The 19559-nt window shown below is 39.3% G+C and overlaps 1 protein-coding gene across 2 annotated transcripts; it reads left to right on the top strand.

Moving 5' to 3' along the window:
- Nucleotides 1-395: 395 nt before the first annotated feature.
- On the top strand, nt 396-9266 carry LOC146960230 (interferon-induced very large GTPase 1-like). Of its 2 annotated transcripts, none has more exons than XM_085772515.1 (9): nt 396-522; nt 637-771; nt 906-1499; nt 1866-1900; nt 2059-2140; nt 2349-2401; nt 3720-3837; nt 3941-3978; nt 4082-9266. In XM_085772515.1, exons 3-9 carry the CDS (start codon nt 971-973, stop codon nt 9005-9007), a joined length of 5781 nt encoding a protein of 1926 aa, XP_085628641.1. In that variant the 5' UTR covers nt 396-522; nt 637-771; nt 906-970; the 3' UTR covers nt 9008-9266. The 2 variants fall into 2 exon arrangements, with proteins under 2 accessions (XP_085628641.1, XP_085628640.1); XM_085772514.1 differs by having other exon boundaries at nt 1866-1906.
- Nucleotides 9267-19559: the final 10293 nt, after the last annotated feature.

Here is a 19559-nt window from a genome sequence, read left to right as displayed (position 1 = left end):
TATGCATCTTGAGATCAATAAACTGAAAAGCTTAAAGAGCCAGTTTTAAAATGTAGAGGAAAGGAAACTGTTCACACATATCCTGCTACAAAATTCAAGAGGTCGAGAGCACAGTAATAATTTGACCAACAGTCCCTGGATGCTGCTGTATGGATGGAGTAAATTAATATAATACAACAACATTTGACCAATAAGAGTCTCAATAATGTCATCAATACTTGAACACTGTTAAAAAAGAAAAAAGAAACAGCTGCAACAGTTCAAAGTTAGATGATAAAATAAAATCCATGTGAGAGTGTCCCTCAAACTCACAATAAGGCAGTGTCTTCAATGACTAAAATGTGCATTCACTATTCACTGTTTGTACCATTTCCTTGGTCTTGGATTCCCATCCCAATTCCAAATGTTCTGCTTAGTCTGAATCAGTGATTGACCCTGTTGAAGCTGAAGATCCAGAGCACGATTCAACCACAGGAGGAGAGTGTGAAATCCAGTCTGTACTGTCTGCAACCAATGAGAACGGTAACATTTACAGTTAACTGAAAGAAATCACACGTTTAATAAATTAAATTTTTGTTTCCGTTCATCAGAATTCATTAATGTAATCATAATTTGGAGACTTTAATCCTTCAACAGGAGAGGCTGATGAAGTCACAGAGGTTGAAACTGGAAACAGCATCAGTGTTAGTGAGCTGTCTTCAGAGGGGAGAGAGACACTGAAGGACACATGTCCAACATCTCATCAGACTGTTTCCACAAACATCAAAGACCGTGAGAATGACATAATTTTCTTTTGTCAGGAGTATTACCTTTTTTTTTTTTTTTTCAATGATTGTTTCTATTTTAAGTCAGTGACTATTTTTGTTGTTTATTGTTAATTTTTTTTTCTTTTTTTTTCTTTTCAGAGATTCCCAGTCTCACACTTGTATTATATGGTGACATAAATGCGATCGAGGTCAAAGCAAATAACATGTTACTTGACCATAATGAGCAAACACAAGAGGAGAGGTTTTCATCCTATCTGTATGATCTGTGTGGTCGACACATCTCCATCATCAACATGCTTGGTCAACAAGACACTGACAAACTCCCTTTAAATCAGGGAATTCATGCCTTTCTCCTGCTGTTACCAAATGATCAGCTCAGCAGCCAATTAAGTTCAGGAGTTCAGTGGTTAGAGAAAACGTTTGGCAAAGAATCACTTGATTATTTAATGACAGTTGTGACTCATGAGTCAGATGAAAAACATCCCAGTGCGCTGACAGACCTGAAAGACTTCAGAAGTTTTGATGAAAAAAGATTCCACACGTGTAAAAAGACTATGAGAGACTTGAATGAAATAACAGCACTGCTGGAAAAAATAGATGTGATGGTCTCTGAAAATGATCCACACTGCTACAGTGGTCTGACATGTGGAGAGAAAAAAGAGCATGAAGAGCTGCACAAAACCCATGAAGAAGGAAAGAGCGATTCTACAGTGATTCATCCAAATCAAACAGGTGAAACTCAATTTTAATGTTTCCAATCACAGATTTTACCCAGCACACATTAGCATTTCTCATATTTGTGGAGAAATCATATCCTCACGTTTCATTATGATGATGCATTTCTCATCTGACTCTGATAGTTCAGGAAAACCGTTTGAGTAAGTTTGAGTTGTGTCAGATCGAGTGAGAAAATCTGTAAAATAATTTGACTCCTGTATTAAAATAATTATTTATTAGCAACAAACTGAGGAGAACTACTACACTTTCTGTGTAAATATTAGGCTATATAAATGGCCAACAGGAATAAGAAAAATGTACACAGAAATTGAACAGTTGGCCAATAATCTTCTACAATCTTTTTTTTACATGGTGCTGCAGTTAACAAGAAAGAGCAGGACACAGATGTAAACCAGGTAAAGGTAAGAATTTTGCAGTACTAGTGAACATTATTATAGAGTAGCATCTCTTTTGTAAAACATCTGTACCTGGATGAAGACTGTGCATGATGTTTACCTTGCTTTTATTTGTATTTTTTGAAGAGGTAATGGTTAAATAAAATTCCTTTTCTTAGTGTGATCCTGTCAATGACCTCAGAGAAAACTCAGAGAAAAAATATGACAACGCAGGAGAAGAGTCTGCAACCAGTGGGAAAGGTAATATTTTCATAAAACTACTGCGTAATGGCTTTACAGTACTTCAGATTTATTTTGCACTAACATCTAGAGAACCTATAAATTAAAAATTAAATGTGCATATCTCAGTTTATCGCAGAAGATAATTCAAGAGATCATTCACGAGCAACAAATATATCAACAAGAAATGATTTCTCTCTCATGTTTGATCCTTTCTGCTTGTTGGTAGTTCACTCTGCAGTGGACCAGCTGGTGGAGAGAGCAACTGAAACAGAGGAACAGGTGAGATCATGTAGTCACTGTCATACAGCTATAATTCTTTATATGGTGAGCTTTTTTTTCTGAAGTGAGGTTAATGTTAGCACTAAAACCTGAGCATCTGTTTGTCCATTTAGGTAGCTGTTTTTGTCTCACAGAGACGTAACAACTTGCCTGGCTGTTTGCATTCATCATGTAATTTACTGTCCACCTGTGGTGGCAGCAGGTATTGCAGAGAGCAAGGTTTGAAACCTAGTCTGAGTCACCTTACAGAATAATGTATATATTTTTAAAAAACAAAACAAAACAAAACAAAAACACTGTCTTGCAATGTTTGATGGACACAATATGATACTGAAGTCATGGCTGTTTTCAACTTGGTGCTCCACCGACCGAGACTTGGTTCTCCTCCTTCGCCCCCGAGTTGCAAACACCCGGTTGGTGAAACGGAGGCGGCTGGTTCATGCTCCGGGCAGCCAAGCCCCACAGAGCACCCGTCCTGGGCTATAAAGTCAGCCTGCTCCGCTGTCCTGCTAGAGGCTGTTCTAAAGTATTTTAAGTACATTAAGTACAATTATGTATTTTTAAACTTCCTTAGAATACAATGTTTGATGGACACAATCTGATAGGCTACTGAATGGCTGTTTTTAACTTAAAAAATAACAATTCAAAGAAAAAGATTAGACACATTATGACAATAATGTGATTGAATTTACTGCACAGGCAACACATAATATAACAAAAATAAAACTGGAATTGGTTTCATTTATTCAAGCTCAGCTTCCAGATTGTTCCAGTCAGACAGAATATGCCTAAATGTTAAGACAGTTTTCAGTCTTACGTACAATTGTTAGCATGCTATAGCACAAATCACTTAACTCACAAAATGCTCCCAAAACAATCTATTTACTATGTTACACCAGCTGAACTGACAGCTATTGTATCCAAGAGGATCCATCTCCATGCTGACAGACTGTCCTGAGACCAGTTATGTTTATGTTTTGTTTGCAGTTTGCTACTGCTACTGTCATGGAAAGCCTTATTTTATTCTGATCCATAGTTTTGACAATGTTATGTGAATTGCACACTGAGTTGGGGGTGCAGGGCTTGGAGTAGCTTGTCTATCATTGTGAGAGATGCATGCCACATCCTTGCACACTTGGAGGAGTTGAGAAAAAAATGTAGAAGGGTTGACTTTCTCTCAATAAATAAAGAAAATAGGCTAAAAAGAATTTATATTTGCATGTAGTTTATATGTCTTGTTTTTTTATGCTTTTACTGTTTTGTGCTGTACAGATCTGAAATATCAAAATTAAGATTGCATAAAATCACATTTTCTTAGTGGGGACCACTAAATGACTCTGGCCATGCTGAACTGTCACAGGACAAGGATGGCAGCACATCAGTGGAAGTTCAATCTGAAATAAAATTTCAGTTTCCATCAGCAACCAAGGGGAAGGGTAAGATAAATGTACAATTACAAGTAACAATCTTGAAACAAATAAATAAAGCTTTTAATAATAAATCACAATTAAAATTTACAGTGAACATGTTCTTTTGCAGGGACCTTAGATATGGATATGAGTGGGCACAAGGATAAGGTAAGAAACTCCAAAATGCTAATCCAAGTAATGTTTAAAGCAACCCCTTTAGTGACATTATATTCTTAAATTCATTACATGGATATTTATCTATTATTTACAGCTGTCAGTGAAGTTTTCTGAGGAGATGAACAGGAAGAATGAATGTCAAAGAGAAACTGAAACTCTGCTTCAGAGACTTCACCTTCCAGACAAACATCAACAGAAGTTGTCACCAGCAGATTTTCTTAAAATAAGTCGACCAGTGAAACAGGAACATGAAACATCTGAGGAAGATCTCGCTCATGCTTTTCTTCAGAGGTTGATGATGTTAGACTACAGAGCCAGATATATTCCTGTAAGACAAGGCAGTGCTGATGTAAACAATTCAAAATCTGTTGCAGAGTTTGATTCTTCAAACACAAAAGAAAGTGTTGTAGATGCTTTCTTCAGTACCAGCATTGACTGCGATCAATTAAACCAGACTCATGTTCATCCAATGGACGTTCAAATGGCAGTGTTTCACTGCTCGGACAGCTTCCTGAAGCAGAACATGATGACAAAGCTCTCACAGTGTCAGTACGCCTTACCATTGCTTGTCCCTGACCCAGTCACAATGGATGTTGAGTGTCCTCTGTGGACATTCAGACAGATAAGAAAAACATGGAAGATAAGTGAAATCAAAGACAAGTCAAACATCATCACCATGAAGAGTTCGCCCATCTGCAAAGCTGAGACACCCATGGTGTCATTTTTCCGCCTGGGTTCACTGTCAGTGTCTAAATCTCAGCTGATCAACACCTTGATCAACGACCGTCACAACACCTTCTTCCACAGAAACTGTCCAGGTAGCACGAAGTCTCGCCATCTGATGGATGGTGTGGCAGAGATTGCCTGGTACTGTCCTGCTGGCAAACCCAATGATGCCTTCACTGACTGCACTGCCTTCTGTAATCTTCATGGTGATGCTCTGTCAATAGAAAAACAACGTGGCATACTGACTGAAAAATCTTCGGTCAATGTTGTTCTTGTGCCAAATCTGGAAAAAGGGGATAAAAGTATGACAGTGATCTTAGATCTTCTTGAGTCTCCAAAGCCTCTCATCTGTCTCATTGCTGATAATGACTGTGGTGCAATTCAGATAAAAAAGGGAAAATACAAAATGGGTCTAAAAGACAGAAGCCAGTCAGACGTTTCTGAAGAACTGAAAAGGATCATTAGAGAGATCTTGTCTGGACCACATACATCCTTCCAGCTTGAAACCATGGCCAAGGTCTCTGGAATCAGAGTGGATGAAGATGACACAGTCTGTCAAACAGGGAAATCTGCTGCTATGAAAATAGTGAATTTACTTAAGAGGATGGATGTTTCAAACATCAAAGATGAATTCCTCCCTTGTCATGGCCGACTGTGGCATGAGTGGTGTAGAACACACAAAGAACTGTATCACCTCAAAGGAAACATTGAGAAGGAGAAAAGTGAAAAGGAAGAAAAACTGATGAAAATACGACAACAACAATGTGATGCATCCTGCAGTGAACTGGTGAAGTTGTTCATTAAAAGTCTCTCAACTTTGCCATCAACAGACAAAGAGTATTTCCTGAAATGGACTCAGATCTTAATGGATGCCCTCTCCACAGATGATCTCACATCAATTCTCCAAAACTATGATGAGAGGTGGTCTGAACTCTTGGCCATGAAGAAGAAACATGACAAATCTGATGGTCGTGATGAGAAGCAGAAGAAGTCTCAGAAGGAAGTTCATGACAAAAAGTTAAAATCAAAACAAATTGAGCTTGAACAAATATCCCAAAAACTACAGTCAGCCAATTTTGGCTTGGAGCACATCTTCAGAGAAATGGGACAGATCTATGAAGCCCATAAATCTCTGCAGGGACAAACACAGAGGAGACAGACTGACTGGTCTAAATTCCCTGAGCTGGCTGCAGAGCTGATGATATCAGGACACCCCATGGAGCTGATGGATGGTGATGCAGGTCATGTGCCTCTAACATGGGTCACTAGTCTTTTAGATGAAGTCATCAAGAAACTGGGCGACCAGAGAGTTTTTGTGTTGTCAGTTTTGGGCGTACAAAGCAGTGGAAAATCAACCATGCTGAATGCCATGTTTGGGTTACAGTTTGCAGTGAGTGCAGGCAGATGCACCAAGGGTGCCTTCATGCAGCTGGTCAAAGTGTCAGAGGAGATGAAGACAGAGTTGAAGTTTGACTATGTTCTGGTGGTGGACACTGAAGGACTGCGTGCTCTTGAATTAGCAGGTAACACCACTCTTCACCGTGACAATGAACTGGCAACATTTGTTGTTGGTCTGGGAAACATGACACTGATCAACATCTTTGGAGAGAATCCAGCTGACATGCAAGATGTTCTGCAGATTGTTGTTCAGGCTTTCATGAGGATGAAGAGAGTTAAACTTTCTCCAAGTTGTGTGTTTGTTCACCAGAATGTTACAGATATTTCAGCTGCAGAGAAAAACATGGATGGAAAGAGACGCCTGCAAGAGAAACTGGACCAGATGGCCCAACTAGCTGCCAAAGAGGAGGTTTGTGATGTTGAGTGTTTCAGTGACGTCATTGCATTTGATGTGCAAAAAGATGTGAAATACTTTGCCCAGCTGTGGGAGGGAAGTCCACCGATGGCTCCTCCAAATCCAGGTTATAGTGAGAGCGTCCAAGATCTGAAGAATGCGATAGCCCTTAAAGCTTCACAGTCTGCTGGGTTTACTCTGTCACGGTTCAAAAGCAAAATTCAAGATCTGTGGAACGCCCTTCTGAATGAACACTTTATTTTTAGTTTCAAAAACACTCTTGAAATAAAAGTGTACAGAAAACTTGAGGTTCAGTACGGGAACTGGACCTGGTCCCTGAGGAGCAACATGTTGACCATTGAAGACCAGCTGTATAACAGAATTGAAAATGGAAAACTGGACAAGATTGAGCTCAGTCATCTATATAATGAAATGTGCAAAACATATGAAGAAATAAAAAAAGATATGACAAAATACTTTGATGATGACAGAGACAAAGAAATGTTGGTTCAGTGGCGAGGCCGATTTGAAATCAAGATCAAGGAATTTCATGAGGAACTGGTGAGAGGAGTGAAAAGAAAACTGGATGAAGTCATCCAGCAGAAGAAGGCTTGTAAAAAGCTTGATGATCAGAAGACAGAGTTTGAGAACAAGTTGCTACAGAAGAGCAAAGAGCTCGCTCAGAAGTTAAAAGACAAGAAACAAGATGAAGAGGAACTTAAGCAGCAGTTTGACTCTGTTTGGAGTGGCTGGGTGAGAGAACTAACTGCCGATACAAAACCTATTAAAGACATCGACTTGGAGGAAGATCAGACAAAAATCCTTGAAGAGCTTGGGATTGAATGGGCTCTTATTAATGAATCCAAAAGCATTGACAGATTCAAAAATATATCGGAGGTCGGTGATTACTCTGATTACGTGGCCGTCACCAAGCATCAGGAGCTGACTGATGAAAGCAAACAATTAGATGAAAATAATGAAGATGAAAAGAGGATGCACAAAAACACAAAAGGGCAAGGAGGATATTCATGGAGAGCACCATGGACATCGATTAAAAATCTCTTAGGATATGCGTCAACACAACGAAAAGAATTCCACAAGAGTTCTTTACCACATGAAGAACAGAGATGTTTCGGATCACTGATTGATGATGTTGACAAACATTCCCTCGTTACCATCAAAAACAAACCTGTAGCTACAAGAGGCTACAGGTTAACTTATTTGCAAGAAGTGGCCAAAAATGTCAAAGACAAAGTGACAGAATTTGAATCAGAGAGGAAATATGCTCTGAAGAAGGAGTTCACAGTCGATCTCTTACTGTATGTGTTTGACAGAGCAGGACGTTGGCTTTTAGAGTCCCATGAGAATTTCAAGAAGAATAATGATGCATTTGCTTATTTGGAAAGCAAAATTGATCAATATTACAACATTTTCAGCAGCTTCTGTAAAGGAAACTCTTCTGCTGTCATACTCGGAAAGATGATCTGTGACAAACTGAAGGTTTCCACTGTTGAGGCTGTCTGTAACAAGACCGCCATTGGTCTTGCTGGAGAGATGAGGTGCAATTTCCCAGCATTCAATGGGAACAGACTGAACCTGGAGAAACATGTGTTGAAGTCACTAGCAGAGAAAGAGGACTTCAGTGGTTTCATTACCTACATCCATCAACCAAGGAAACAAGTAGAGAGGTTTATCAAAGAGGAGGTAAAGAAATACATCTTCACATCACACAGAGACAAAGCACGAGATATACTCAAGAAAAATGTTGAAGACATGAAAAATCTTGTGAGTCAGGCTTTATTTACTGCAACAGACAAAGTCAAAACTGAGAAAGGAGAGACAGACATGTGGCTGGAGGATTTTTCCAGTTTGCTAAAAGACAAGTTTAGATTTGATGTCATTTGTTCTGAAAACTTCAAAGACATAAAGAGTTTTGACTTTCTCAGAGAAGAGATAGAGAAAGGCCTTGGACCCATCATGAAGGAGATGAGCAACCTCTCATTAGGTAAGATGAATAAATTCAGACTGAAGCCTGATCAAATCCTGATTGATCAGCTGTGCAACTGCTGCTGGGTAAAGTGTCCATTCTGTGCAGCTGTTTGCACCAACACCATGGAGGATCACAGTCCTGAAAAACACAATGTTCCTTTTCATCGACCCTCTGGGATAAAGGGATGGCATGGGAGAGGGACAGTGGATCTGGTCATAGATTTCTGCACAACATTAGTTGCAAGCGACAGGAGATTTTACCCTCATCATGACTCAGATGAAATCATTCCTTACAAAGAGTATCCAAATGGTGGTGAGGAGTATGCTGCATGGATGATCATTGCTGATGAGTCTAAGCTGACATACTGGAAATGGTTTGTGAGTCGATTTCAAACCCAACTGGAGGAGCATCATAAATTAAAATTCCAGGGCTATGGAGAAATTCCCAGTGAGTGGAGAAAATACAATAAAGAAGATGCGATTCAAAGTTTGGATGAACTGTACAAATTGTGAGTGAAGTGAACATAATCACTCTAAAAATGTCACAAACATAAGAAAAGACATTCATGTTTTGTCATGAATAAAAAATGTGGACAGTAAATGAATATTACAAATGATAAACATACATGATACTTCAGAGGATGGAGTGGGTCTAAATTTGATATGTTACTATTAATATTAAATTAATCGCATATGTAGTTGTCTTGATATTGGAAACATTTCCATTAAGGTGAAACAGTCATTACATTGTTTTTTCATTTATTTTTCTTTGGAGGTGAAACACATACATGCATCTGATGAATGATTGAGTTTTATTGAACCAAAATACATGAAATTTAAAGTTCATGAGAGACATGTCAGAAATGATTGATTGATTGAATGATTCAGTTCATTTTTCTTTGATAACTTGCATTTAATGTCTTCAACTTATGTCAAATAACCCTATTCTTAAGGCTTTATACTTTCAGTTGAACCATATTCACTGATGCAGAAGCTTTTTGTTGACAAAGTATTTTATGTGCTTGTTTTGTCATGTTAATCTCATTTTATTATCTACATCAGCTTTGCTGTTTTGTTGTCTGAGCTTTTCTCATATTCAGTCTTGATAGGAAAATATTTCTTCAGCATTTCATCATTGATGTTATCCTCTATCTTCCACGTTATTAATGAGCATAATAAATATATGCACATCAAATTCATAGAAATTTTGTGTTGTGTTTTGTGTTTCTCAAATGACAAAGTCTTAGTTTACACATTTGACACTAAACATCTTTTCAGACTCAGAGTCTGTCAGACTTAAAGCTTGAGAGACCCTCTTAGTCAGAAAAGCCGAAATAGACAAAACACATTTCCAAAAGTCGTACAGTTCTGATTTCGTAATATATGGTTCGGGGGCCCAAGACGAACGCGTAGATGTGTGTTTGGTCCTGATTGAGCCATTACTTTTCGAGAGGCGGGGCTTCAAACAGTCGCATTCCTCTGTATCCTTGAGGCCGCCGTTTCCATAGAAACCGACCAAATCACTTGAAACTTGGCCTGTGGACTCATGGTGAGGCCCTTATCCATCACCCCGAGACCCAACTCTGTGGGAGCATGGGAAAGCCAAGTGGCCCCCCGGGGCCCCCTGGGGCCCCTAGAGCAACGGGACCAAAATATTCTGATAGAGGACTCTCTGATATACAACCTATTAATATTTCATGATGATAACTTAAAGCGTGTATGTTTTGTTGAGAAAAAGCAGGAATGGCTGGATTCACTTTGATGTTTGACCCCTGTGACCTTTGACACTTACCAATTGGCTTTATGCACAGCTCCCCTACTTCCTGATCGTACACCAGCTCCTTTAGCTAAAAATTCAGCCTGATAGGCCAAAGCATCTGGAAGCTATTAAAGAATTGCATTTCTTCTTTAATATGAGGTCAGAGAAAGGAGCATTGCTTTTTGGCTATTTGTGACCCTTCTGGACGTCCGACAGGTCTGAAATTCTACAGAAACTTTGTCCCTAGTGCTCTGAACAAAATCAAATCAAAATCTCAGCTTCCCGCATCAAAGTCTTAGTGATTTATTCAAGCAAACAGGGTCAAAAAGGTTAAATTTAACACTAATCAGTGACCTCTGACCCTTGAATTCATAATAATGTTTTTCAGATAAAAAATAAAATGTCACTCATTGAATTAAAAATTACAATAAATATGATGTGATGTGGACCAGAAAGATGCTGGTGAAAATTATGAAAAAAAAGAAAAAAAGAAAGAAGTCAAGCCAACTTTTATGCACTTTATTGTTGAATTTTAACAATATAGCACCCTTTTTTTATTCAATGTTGAAAACAAAAAAGATGTTAAGACCTTTTAGTTACTAAGAAAATAATATAAGCTCAATTTGTTTTATTTTTCCATTTGCTGGTAACAGCAAGCTCAACCAATCAGACACGTCGCTGATAAATATGAGGATTATGGGTAATGTAGTGCTTCTCCGTGATATGACATTGGAAACAAAGCGTGTTTTCTTAAAATAAAGTTGATATTACACAGGGCTTTTGGACTCAGCAGAAGCACACTTGTTACACAGTCTTCCTTGGATGGTTACAGCGTTATGGCTAATAATCAGATCTTTCTTCAGGATATTGATTAAACAGAGCAGCTTTTTGAACACGGAAGTGGTCTTCACCTGTAGAATCCACAACCCCCCCCTCCTGGTCTGACGCAGCTTCCGACAAGGACGTTATTTATTTATTTATTGATTGATTGATTATTCTGCACCAAACACCATGATCACTAAATAAATAAATAAATAAATAAATAACCGAAAGGACGTCCTTGCCGAAAGCTACGTCAGACACAGCAGCATCAGGTTCAATAAAGATTTAAGGAAAAGTTAAAAAAAAAAAAAAAAAAAAAAAAAGTTATTCTCTGCTCACAGCGTCCGTCAGTGCCGCAGCCGGGTCGGCTGGATCACTTGCTCTGAGCGTCACATATCGCCGCGAAGGGAACTGCATTGGAATCAACTGAAAGCCGAGCGCGTCAAAACCTGACGAAAAACGGGCACCTAATGAGTCAGGCATGTGACGAGGAGGGACAGTGACCGTTCGTCAGGCTGTTGACGCACTGGGAGTGAGGGAGAAACGGTCCCGCCCCCCTTCGTCAAAATCCGACGATGAGGGATTTGCATTCAAGTCTATGAGTGGCCCTATTCGTCGAGAAACGACCTCGAGGGTACCCCCTCCACGTCAGTATATTGACGTAAGGGGCCTTGACCAAGCGTCAACCGTTTGACGCAAAGGGGTGAGACTGTGTTGCTCAGTCAGCTGTCAGTGTAATCTGGTTACAAACTGCTGTACCGTTTCTCCCGGTTTCTGCGTTGTCTGGTAGAAGGATTGGCAGGCGAAGGCAGTGTTTACTTGTGGTATGCAGTATCCGTTCAGTGCCGCAACCACCGCATCATACTCCGTCTGTCCTCCAGTATTAGGCAGAACTGCGAACTACTGCTCTGCAATGTTTTAGTATAGCGCCCCCGCCTGTTGAACTCACACATACACACAATTGTCTCCTGTTAATGACCTCTGACATCAGTATACAACAGTGTTGATTTTTCCCTCCTAAAATGGCAGAAGGAACAGAAAATGTAACAGGTGGGCCCAGGCGCAGTACAGGAGGATGGCAACAGAGACTACTTTTCGACGGAGACAAAGACAAATACGAACTTTGGGAGGTAAAGTTCCTCGGCCACATGAGAATACTAGGCCTGAAAGACGTGATTGTCAACACCGATAACATTGGCGCAGAGATAAATGCAGAATGCTACGCAGAGCAAATACAGTTCCTCGACGACTGCAGCCTGTCGTTGGTGATGAGAGAAGCCTCAGACAACGTCAGAAACGCACTACAAATATTACGGAACCACTACGCCAGTCAAAGTAAACCCAGGATTATCGCCTTGTACACAGAATTAATGTCATTTAGAAAGGAACCAGAAGAAACTGTGACAGACTATTTTGAAAGGTATCCCAGTCAGCCATTCGTTGTACACACAAAGCAGTCAAGAGATGACTTTTACTGAGTTCAAAAGAAAACTAAGAAGCTATGAAGAAACAGAGAAGTTTGAAGCGAAGATAAAGTCTGACAATGTAATGAAAGTGGATGTGTCGTCCGTGACGTGCTATGGATGTGGAAAACACGGCCATTTTGCATGAGACTGCCGTCAAAAAGGAGCCGTGAAGTGGTGCAGCTCCACAAAAGCTCAACACACAGCCATGAGACGTGCAGGAGAAAAATATGCACAAAGATGATGCAAAACAATCTGCAGAGAAACAAGAAGGTCATGACGAAGAACAAACCTATGTATTCAAGATTAGTCAAGAGCTCCTCCCAGATAACATCAAAGAAAATGGACTGATGGTGGACTGTGTTGTGACAAGACTTTCAATCCACAACAACATTTTATGGAGGTTGTTTACAACCCTCAAACAAGAAAGGTGTCCAAACACAGACTGGTGAAATTCATCAAAATGAACAGTGTTGATCAACAAACTCAACCAGATGAATATGAACCAGAAACCAACAGCTTCAGAGACCGAAAGTCAGAAATTGAAAAGAGTGACTCTGAATTACTACAGAAAGAAGATAGCCAAGATAATCAGATCTTAAACAATAATGATGATAACACAGACAAGAATGAAAATGTACAAAATGATGAAACGATGAGGAAGTTGTTCTCGATGAAAACAAAAACAGCTTAGGTTCAGAGCCTAGTTGTGACCAAAACCCCCGCTACCCAAGAAGAGAAGGATTACATACCAAACATGAAAGATGAAGATTGCTAGCGTTGATTATTGTTTCAGGGCAGTGTGCGGAGTTCCCCGAACCTATAGATAAGCCCAGATGTCGCCGGAGGCACCAGCATGGCAACAAGCCATGAAGGAAGAAATGGACTCACTAAAGAAAATGAAACATTTGAACTGACTACATTACCTGAGGGTAGGACTACAGTGGAGGAGGAAATGGTTCTATGCCTTAAAGGAAAACACAGAAAGGGGAAATGTTTTCAAAGCTAGGTATGTTGCTAAAGGCTATAACCAGACAGAAGGAATAGACTATAATAAAACATTTGCTCCAACAGCAAACATTTGTTCAGTGCGAGCCTTTATGCAAATTGCTGTTCAGAATGATCTCATTGTACATCAAATGGATGTGAAAACAACATACTTACATGCTCCAATAGAGGAAGAGATCTACTTAGAACAACCTGGGGGTTTTGAAAACAAATCAGAAACAAGATAAAAACAAGTTAAAGAAATCCCTTTATGGTCTGAAACAATCTGGAAGGAACTGGTACAAACTTCTAAATGACCACCTAGAACAAGACAACTTTGAGAGGAGCTTTTCTGACCACTGTGTGTACAAGAAACAGATAGAAAATGAGACAATCATTGTGATGTGATGATTTAATCATTGCGGCCAGCAATAGTGACCTACTCAACAGCTTCAAAAACACTATGAGATCACAATTCAACATGAAGGATCTTGGAAAAACTTCATATTTCTTGGGCATACAGTTTGGCCTGAAGATAAAAATACAATGAATCAAAAACAATGCATACTAAAAATGCTTGAAAGATTTGGAATGTCAGATTGTAAACCCAGATCTAACCCAAGTGAACCAAGGGAAGGTGGTATCAAAATGAGGAGGCAAAGAGCAGTGAGTTTGTAGATCCCAGAGGATATCGGGAAATTGTTGGCAGCCTGATTTATGCTATGCTATGACAAGACCAGATATTAGCTGGATTGTGTGTAAACTCTCTCAAACTTTAGCAAATCCAAAAGCAGAGGACTTAGTGGCTGCTAAACATGTTCTAATGTATTTTAAGGGCACTATTGACTATGAGCTTGACACATGACCTAGCTGGATAAAATGAACCATAAGCCGCGTTTCCACTGCAGGAGTTCCTGGTACAGTAAAGGGAGGGAGTAGGAACTTCTACAGGAACCGTCCTCTCACTCGGCCCTCTTGGTGGCCGTGCCTCCAGTGCAGACAGGACCCACCGGGCTCTTATGGCGATGTGCAACAGTTTCGATCGCGTGGTCGTTGTGCAGCGTTTTTTTTTTTTTCACTGCTCCTGTTGTTGTTTTTTTCTGTCAGTATAGACACTTTCTTAAAAAAAAAAAAAAAATGCCGTCTCGATCGTCACGTAATCCCGCGATCGCCTATTTACCACTCTTTTTTTTTTACCAAGCCTACTGCTACTCTCGTCTTTTACTGAGTTATTCTCTCTTTTTTCCAGCCGTTTTTCCATTTGTAGTAACGTTGGGTTATAAAAATGCATCTTATTTTGGGGCTTCCTCTTAGCGTCACATGATCCTGCTTTGAGTCTGACCAATCAGCACAGAGTAAATCTCAAGCCCCTCCAGGACTTCTTCAGGGCCGATCCGAGTACCTACCCTCAGGCAGGGACTCAGTTCGGCCCTGTAAAAGTTCCTGTAAGCGGCCCTGTGGGGGAGGTTCCTGCACCAACGGGGCTGGCCCCGTAAAATTACCCTGAAGTTCCTGCAGTGGAAACGTGCCTATTGTGTTAGTTTCACTTTCTATGATCCTCATGTCTCACATCACATCTGATTTGTTCAGAGCAGGGTGGGAGGGGTTTGTGAAGGACTGACCCAGAGTTATATATACTGATCAATATTCGGATTCACATAAAACAGATGCATCCACACAGACCACAGAGCTGAGAAATTACAAAACAAAGGTGAGTTTGATCAGCATTTCTACATTGTGTATAGATATATAAAAATCAGTTAATGTACAGTTTGATAGCAGAGACTGACCGTTCAAAGAAAGACATATTTTTCATTTTTATCTTTAACTAACTTAGCTCATTTTATGGTTAAGAAGTTTTATTATTTATTTCTATGCAGAGAGATGTTTATTTTACCTCACCTTCACCTTCTTTGTTTTTTTTTTGGGGGGGGGGCTTTTTCGCCTTTAATGACAGGACCGTTGAGAGAGAGACAGGAAATGGGAGGCGGGGGGGGGGGCACAGGATAGGGTCATGAATCATGATGATACTAATAAGAGACAAAACAAAGGTGAATGTTTGTTTTTGAAGTTGATGAGACAGCTCTTATCCCCCTTTCACATTACAACACACAACATTGTTGACAAAACACACAAAAAATTATTTCTCACTTGCACTTTTTAGAGAAACAAGAGAAAGTGGAGGTTAACATATTAAAATAAATTATTTTTCAACAAAGTAAAGATATATGGGCATTAGATACTTGGGGTAAACCAAAACTGCATACCTACTGTGAAATTGGCCCAGAAAACTATGTTTTGTATAATGGGCTCTATGCACAGCACTACTTCCTGAATTTAAGGCAGCTCCTTTATTTCCTGTCTTACATTATTGGACAAACTGATTAACCCAGGTGTGTCTGAGTAGTCACAATGGTCAGACACACCTGGGTTAATCAGTTTGTCCAAGACAGGAAATAAAGTAAGGAAGTTAAGTTAAGGAAGTAGTGGAGCTGTGCATAGAGCCCATTTGTCTAAAAAGAAAAGAGAGCTTGGTCTTCATATCGAGACAGGCAGAGAAGACGATAGAATTTGTAATTTATGTGACATCCAAGAGGTGGAGAATGAAATTCATTTTGTGTTATACTGACCTTTCTATGACTCTATAAGACAAAAATTGTTTAGTAAGGTAAATCCAAATAACACATTTGTGTGGTTAGACGATGCTGAGAAGCTAAAACATCTTTTTCATTTGAATATATTCATTTTCTTTATTTCTTGAAAAGGCTTGGGCAATGAGACGAAGAGCGATAGTTGAATACTGAAAGTAATCTTAAATTGTTTATTTATGTCACACCTGTGTGGCAGGTAACACCAACAGGAAGGACTGTCTAGTTTTTTTTTTTTTTTGTATTTGTTATTGAATGTTATTGAGTGGTGGCATGACACGAAAATAAAATAAAAAATTAATTAATTCATTCATTAATTAATTAATTCATTCATTCATTCATTCACAAGAAAACATTTCAAGTATTCGAAAGAATTCACTTGCAGTTAAATCTTCAGGATGTTTGCCAAAATAACTTTGGTGTTAGATGAACTGGTTTTATATTCTCCTGATCAAATAATTTTTATAAGCAGTTTGAATAGTGTCATGTATTTTTGAGTCATAATCAAATACCACATTTGTTTTTTTTTGTTTTTTAAGTATATTTTTTGGCCTTTTTGCCTTTATTGGATAGCACATAGTGAGACAGACAGGAAAGGGGGAGGCAGAGAGAGGGGGGATACGAACCGGGGACGTCTGCGTTGAGGACCGCAGCCTCCACACAGGGCGGCCGCCTCAACCACCGCACCACGCACCGCCCCAAATACCACATTTGTCTGAATGGCTTTGTCTTGTGTCTGTTCACTTGAGCAGGTGATGAGATGGAGGAGGAGAAACATGATGACACAGGAGGAGGAGGAAGAGGTAAGCCTGAAATAAAACCTGTGACATCATCTGTAATGGATGACAAAGGTAACATGGAAATTTGATAATTCATTTATTAACTATTGTGACCGAACCATTCAAAGAACGTGAGAATCACTTTATGTTTTTTTGAAATACATTTTCAACAAAAATATTTTCATTGTTATCTCTGATATAACATAGATATTTTTTTCTTTGTGTTTCCGTGATCCCTGAACTCACACTTGTGTTATTTGGTGACACAAATTCTATTGAGGTCGGATCCAATAACATGTTACTTGACCACAATGAACAAACACATGAGGAGCAGTTTTCATCCAGTCTGTATGATCTGTGTGGTCGACACATCTCCATCATCAACATGCTTGGTCAACAAGACACTGACAAACTCCCTTTATATCAGGGGATTCATGCCTTTCTCCTGCTATTACCAAATGATCAGCTCAGCAGCCAATACAGTTCAGGAGTTCAGTGGTTAGAGAAAACGTTTGGCAAAGAATCACTTGATTATTTAATGACAGTCGTGACTCATGAGTCAGATGACAAACGTCCCAGTGTGCTGACAGACCTGAAAGACTTCAGAGGTTTTGATGAAAAAAGATTCCACACATGTAAAAAAAATATATATATATATGAGCGATGTAAATGAAAAGCACTGATGGAAAAAATATAAGCGACGGTCTCTGAAAATGATCCACACAGCTCCAGTGGACTGACATGTGGAGAGAAAAAAGAACATGAAGAAAAGATGGAGCACAAAACCCATGAATACGAAAAGAGTGATTCTACAATGATTCATCCAAATCAAACAAGGGGGATTTAGAAACTTCTGACAACGTTTTACCTGTATAGAGAGGAATCATTTTTACACAGGAAATAAACATTTACCAATATTGATCTTGTACAATCCGTTGTTTTTACATTGTGCTGCAGCTAAAGAGAAGGAGCTGAACACAGATGAAAATAAGATAAAGGTAAGAAGTTTGTTTCAATCTTCACATTCTTCATCTCCACAGTTGTAGTGACCAAGGTCTCATTCAATCTCTATTAAATCTCTTGTTTTCTTAGAGTGAGCCAGTAAATGAACCTGGTGATGACGAACAGTCAGAGGAGCCTGCAGCCAGTGAGAAAGGTGATGTTTTAATTAAAAGTGTATTGAAAAGTAGCAGACTATTGTGTTTAAATTATTTCAATTCCATTTTATAAACAGCTGTAAACTTTGGCATTACGTTATTTTCCAAAAGACAGTGCTGTTTTGATGAGAAGATAAACCTCTGAATATATTTTACATGAAGAATTGTTAGTGTCTAAAACCTTTTTCCTGGTGACCTCATTGTTTTTAGACACTGATGTGCATACATCTAATATTTTACCTAATAGATACATCTTTTACCTTGATAAACAATTAGTCATATTCTACCCACAAATAAATCGTGTTATTTGGAATTATTGATTGTCTAGAAATGATTTCTGTCATGCTCGATCCTACAATCTGCTTGTTGTCACTTCCCCCTGCAGTGGATCAGCTGGAGGAGAAAGCAGCTGAAACAGAGGAACAGGTGAGATCTTTGATCGTCTGTAGTCACTGTCACACAGCAACATTTCTTTTTCAATTATTTTTATGAGGTCAAGTCAAACAAACATGTGAAACTTCACCTCGAGCTGTTTGTCTTTTAGAGTCACAGAGTTTGACTCCAGTAACCTGGTTGGACACACACACACACACACACACACATGCACTGTGCCATTCCATACGTGTCAAAAGGTGTAATGTAGTTTCCTCATTGACTTGTAATGGTCTCCTGTTCACGCGTATGTTGGCTGCTGCACAGCGGTAACACGACGCGTAGTGAATACACGTAACAAAATGCGTCTTTTTGCATGATGATAATTAAACGTTTTTGTCACACGCGCACACGTACGCGAAAATAACGGGTGCAGTCCTTTTTAGGTTTCGGAATAAGTGTGATTAAGCCTTGTGTTAGTGTTGGGGGGAGCAATTCATTATCTATGCTTTCTGCATTCTACTATCCATGTGTGTGACATTGACTCATATGCTTTCTTGTAGTTAATCCATGCAGTATACAGGTTGATGTTCTTCGTCCTACAGTCCATAGCAACTGCCCTGTTTCTGGTTCTTTACCTGACACAGACTTTGTTGACCTGGGTGATTTCCAAGCCGGTACTATACCTCTATTTTTAACATACTCACTAATTCCCAAGGTATGGGCATATCACATTAAGGACCTTGCCCATGAGTCCTCTACATGACAATGCCCTGACCCTGACTTTCTCAGTGGGGTAATGCCACTGAGGAGGTCAGGGTTCAAATCTCAGTTAGGCCATGGTCACCAAGTGTAGGCTCTTGGTTATTTAATGTGATATGCTCATACCCTATGTATGTGTGTCTGAAAATTTACAATTACTTTATCGTTTACAGCAGTTGATGAATACTTCTGAGGAGCTAAACAGGAAGAATCAACATCAAAGAGAAACTGAAACTCTTCTTAAGAGACTGCACCTTCAGGAAAAATATGAAAAGAAGTGGTCATCTGCAGACTTTCTTCAAATAGGTCGACCACT

Source organism: Trachurus japonicus, unplaced genomic scaffold, assembly GCF_045865225.1.
Source record: "Trachurus japonicus isolate A0001 unplaced genomic scaffold, Traja_1.0 AP030557.1".
In the NCBI taxonomy this organism is placed as follows: domain Eukaryota; kingdom Metazoa; phylum Chordata; class Actinopteri; order Carangiformes; family Carangidae; genus Trachurus; species Trachurus japonicus.
This window is presented reverse-complemented; position numbering and strand designations above follow the sequence as displayed.

What these genes read in the sequence shown, in the direction of transcription:
- LOC146960230 (XM_085772514.1), top strand. Translation starts at nt 971, where the DNA reads ATGTTACTTGACCATAATGAGCAAACACAAGAGGAGAGGTTTTCATCC. An exon ending in GATTCATCCAAATCAAACAG is followed by an intron (nt 1,500 to 1,865) that starts GTGAAACTCAAT and finishes ATGGTGCTGCAG; the next exon opens with TTAACAAGAAAGAGCAGGAC. An exon ending in TGAGTGGGCACAAGGATAAG is followed by an intron (nt 3,979 to 4,081) that starts GTAAGAAACTCC and finishes TATTATTTACAG; the next exon opens with CTGTCAGTGAAGTTTTCTGA.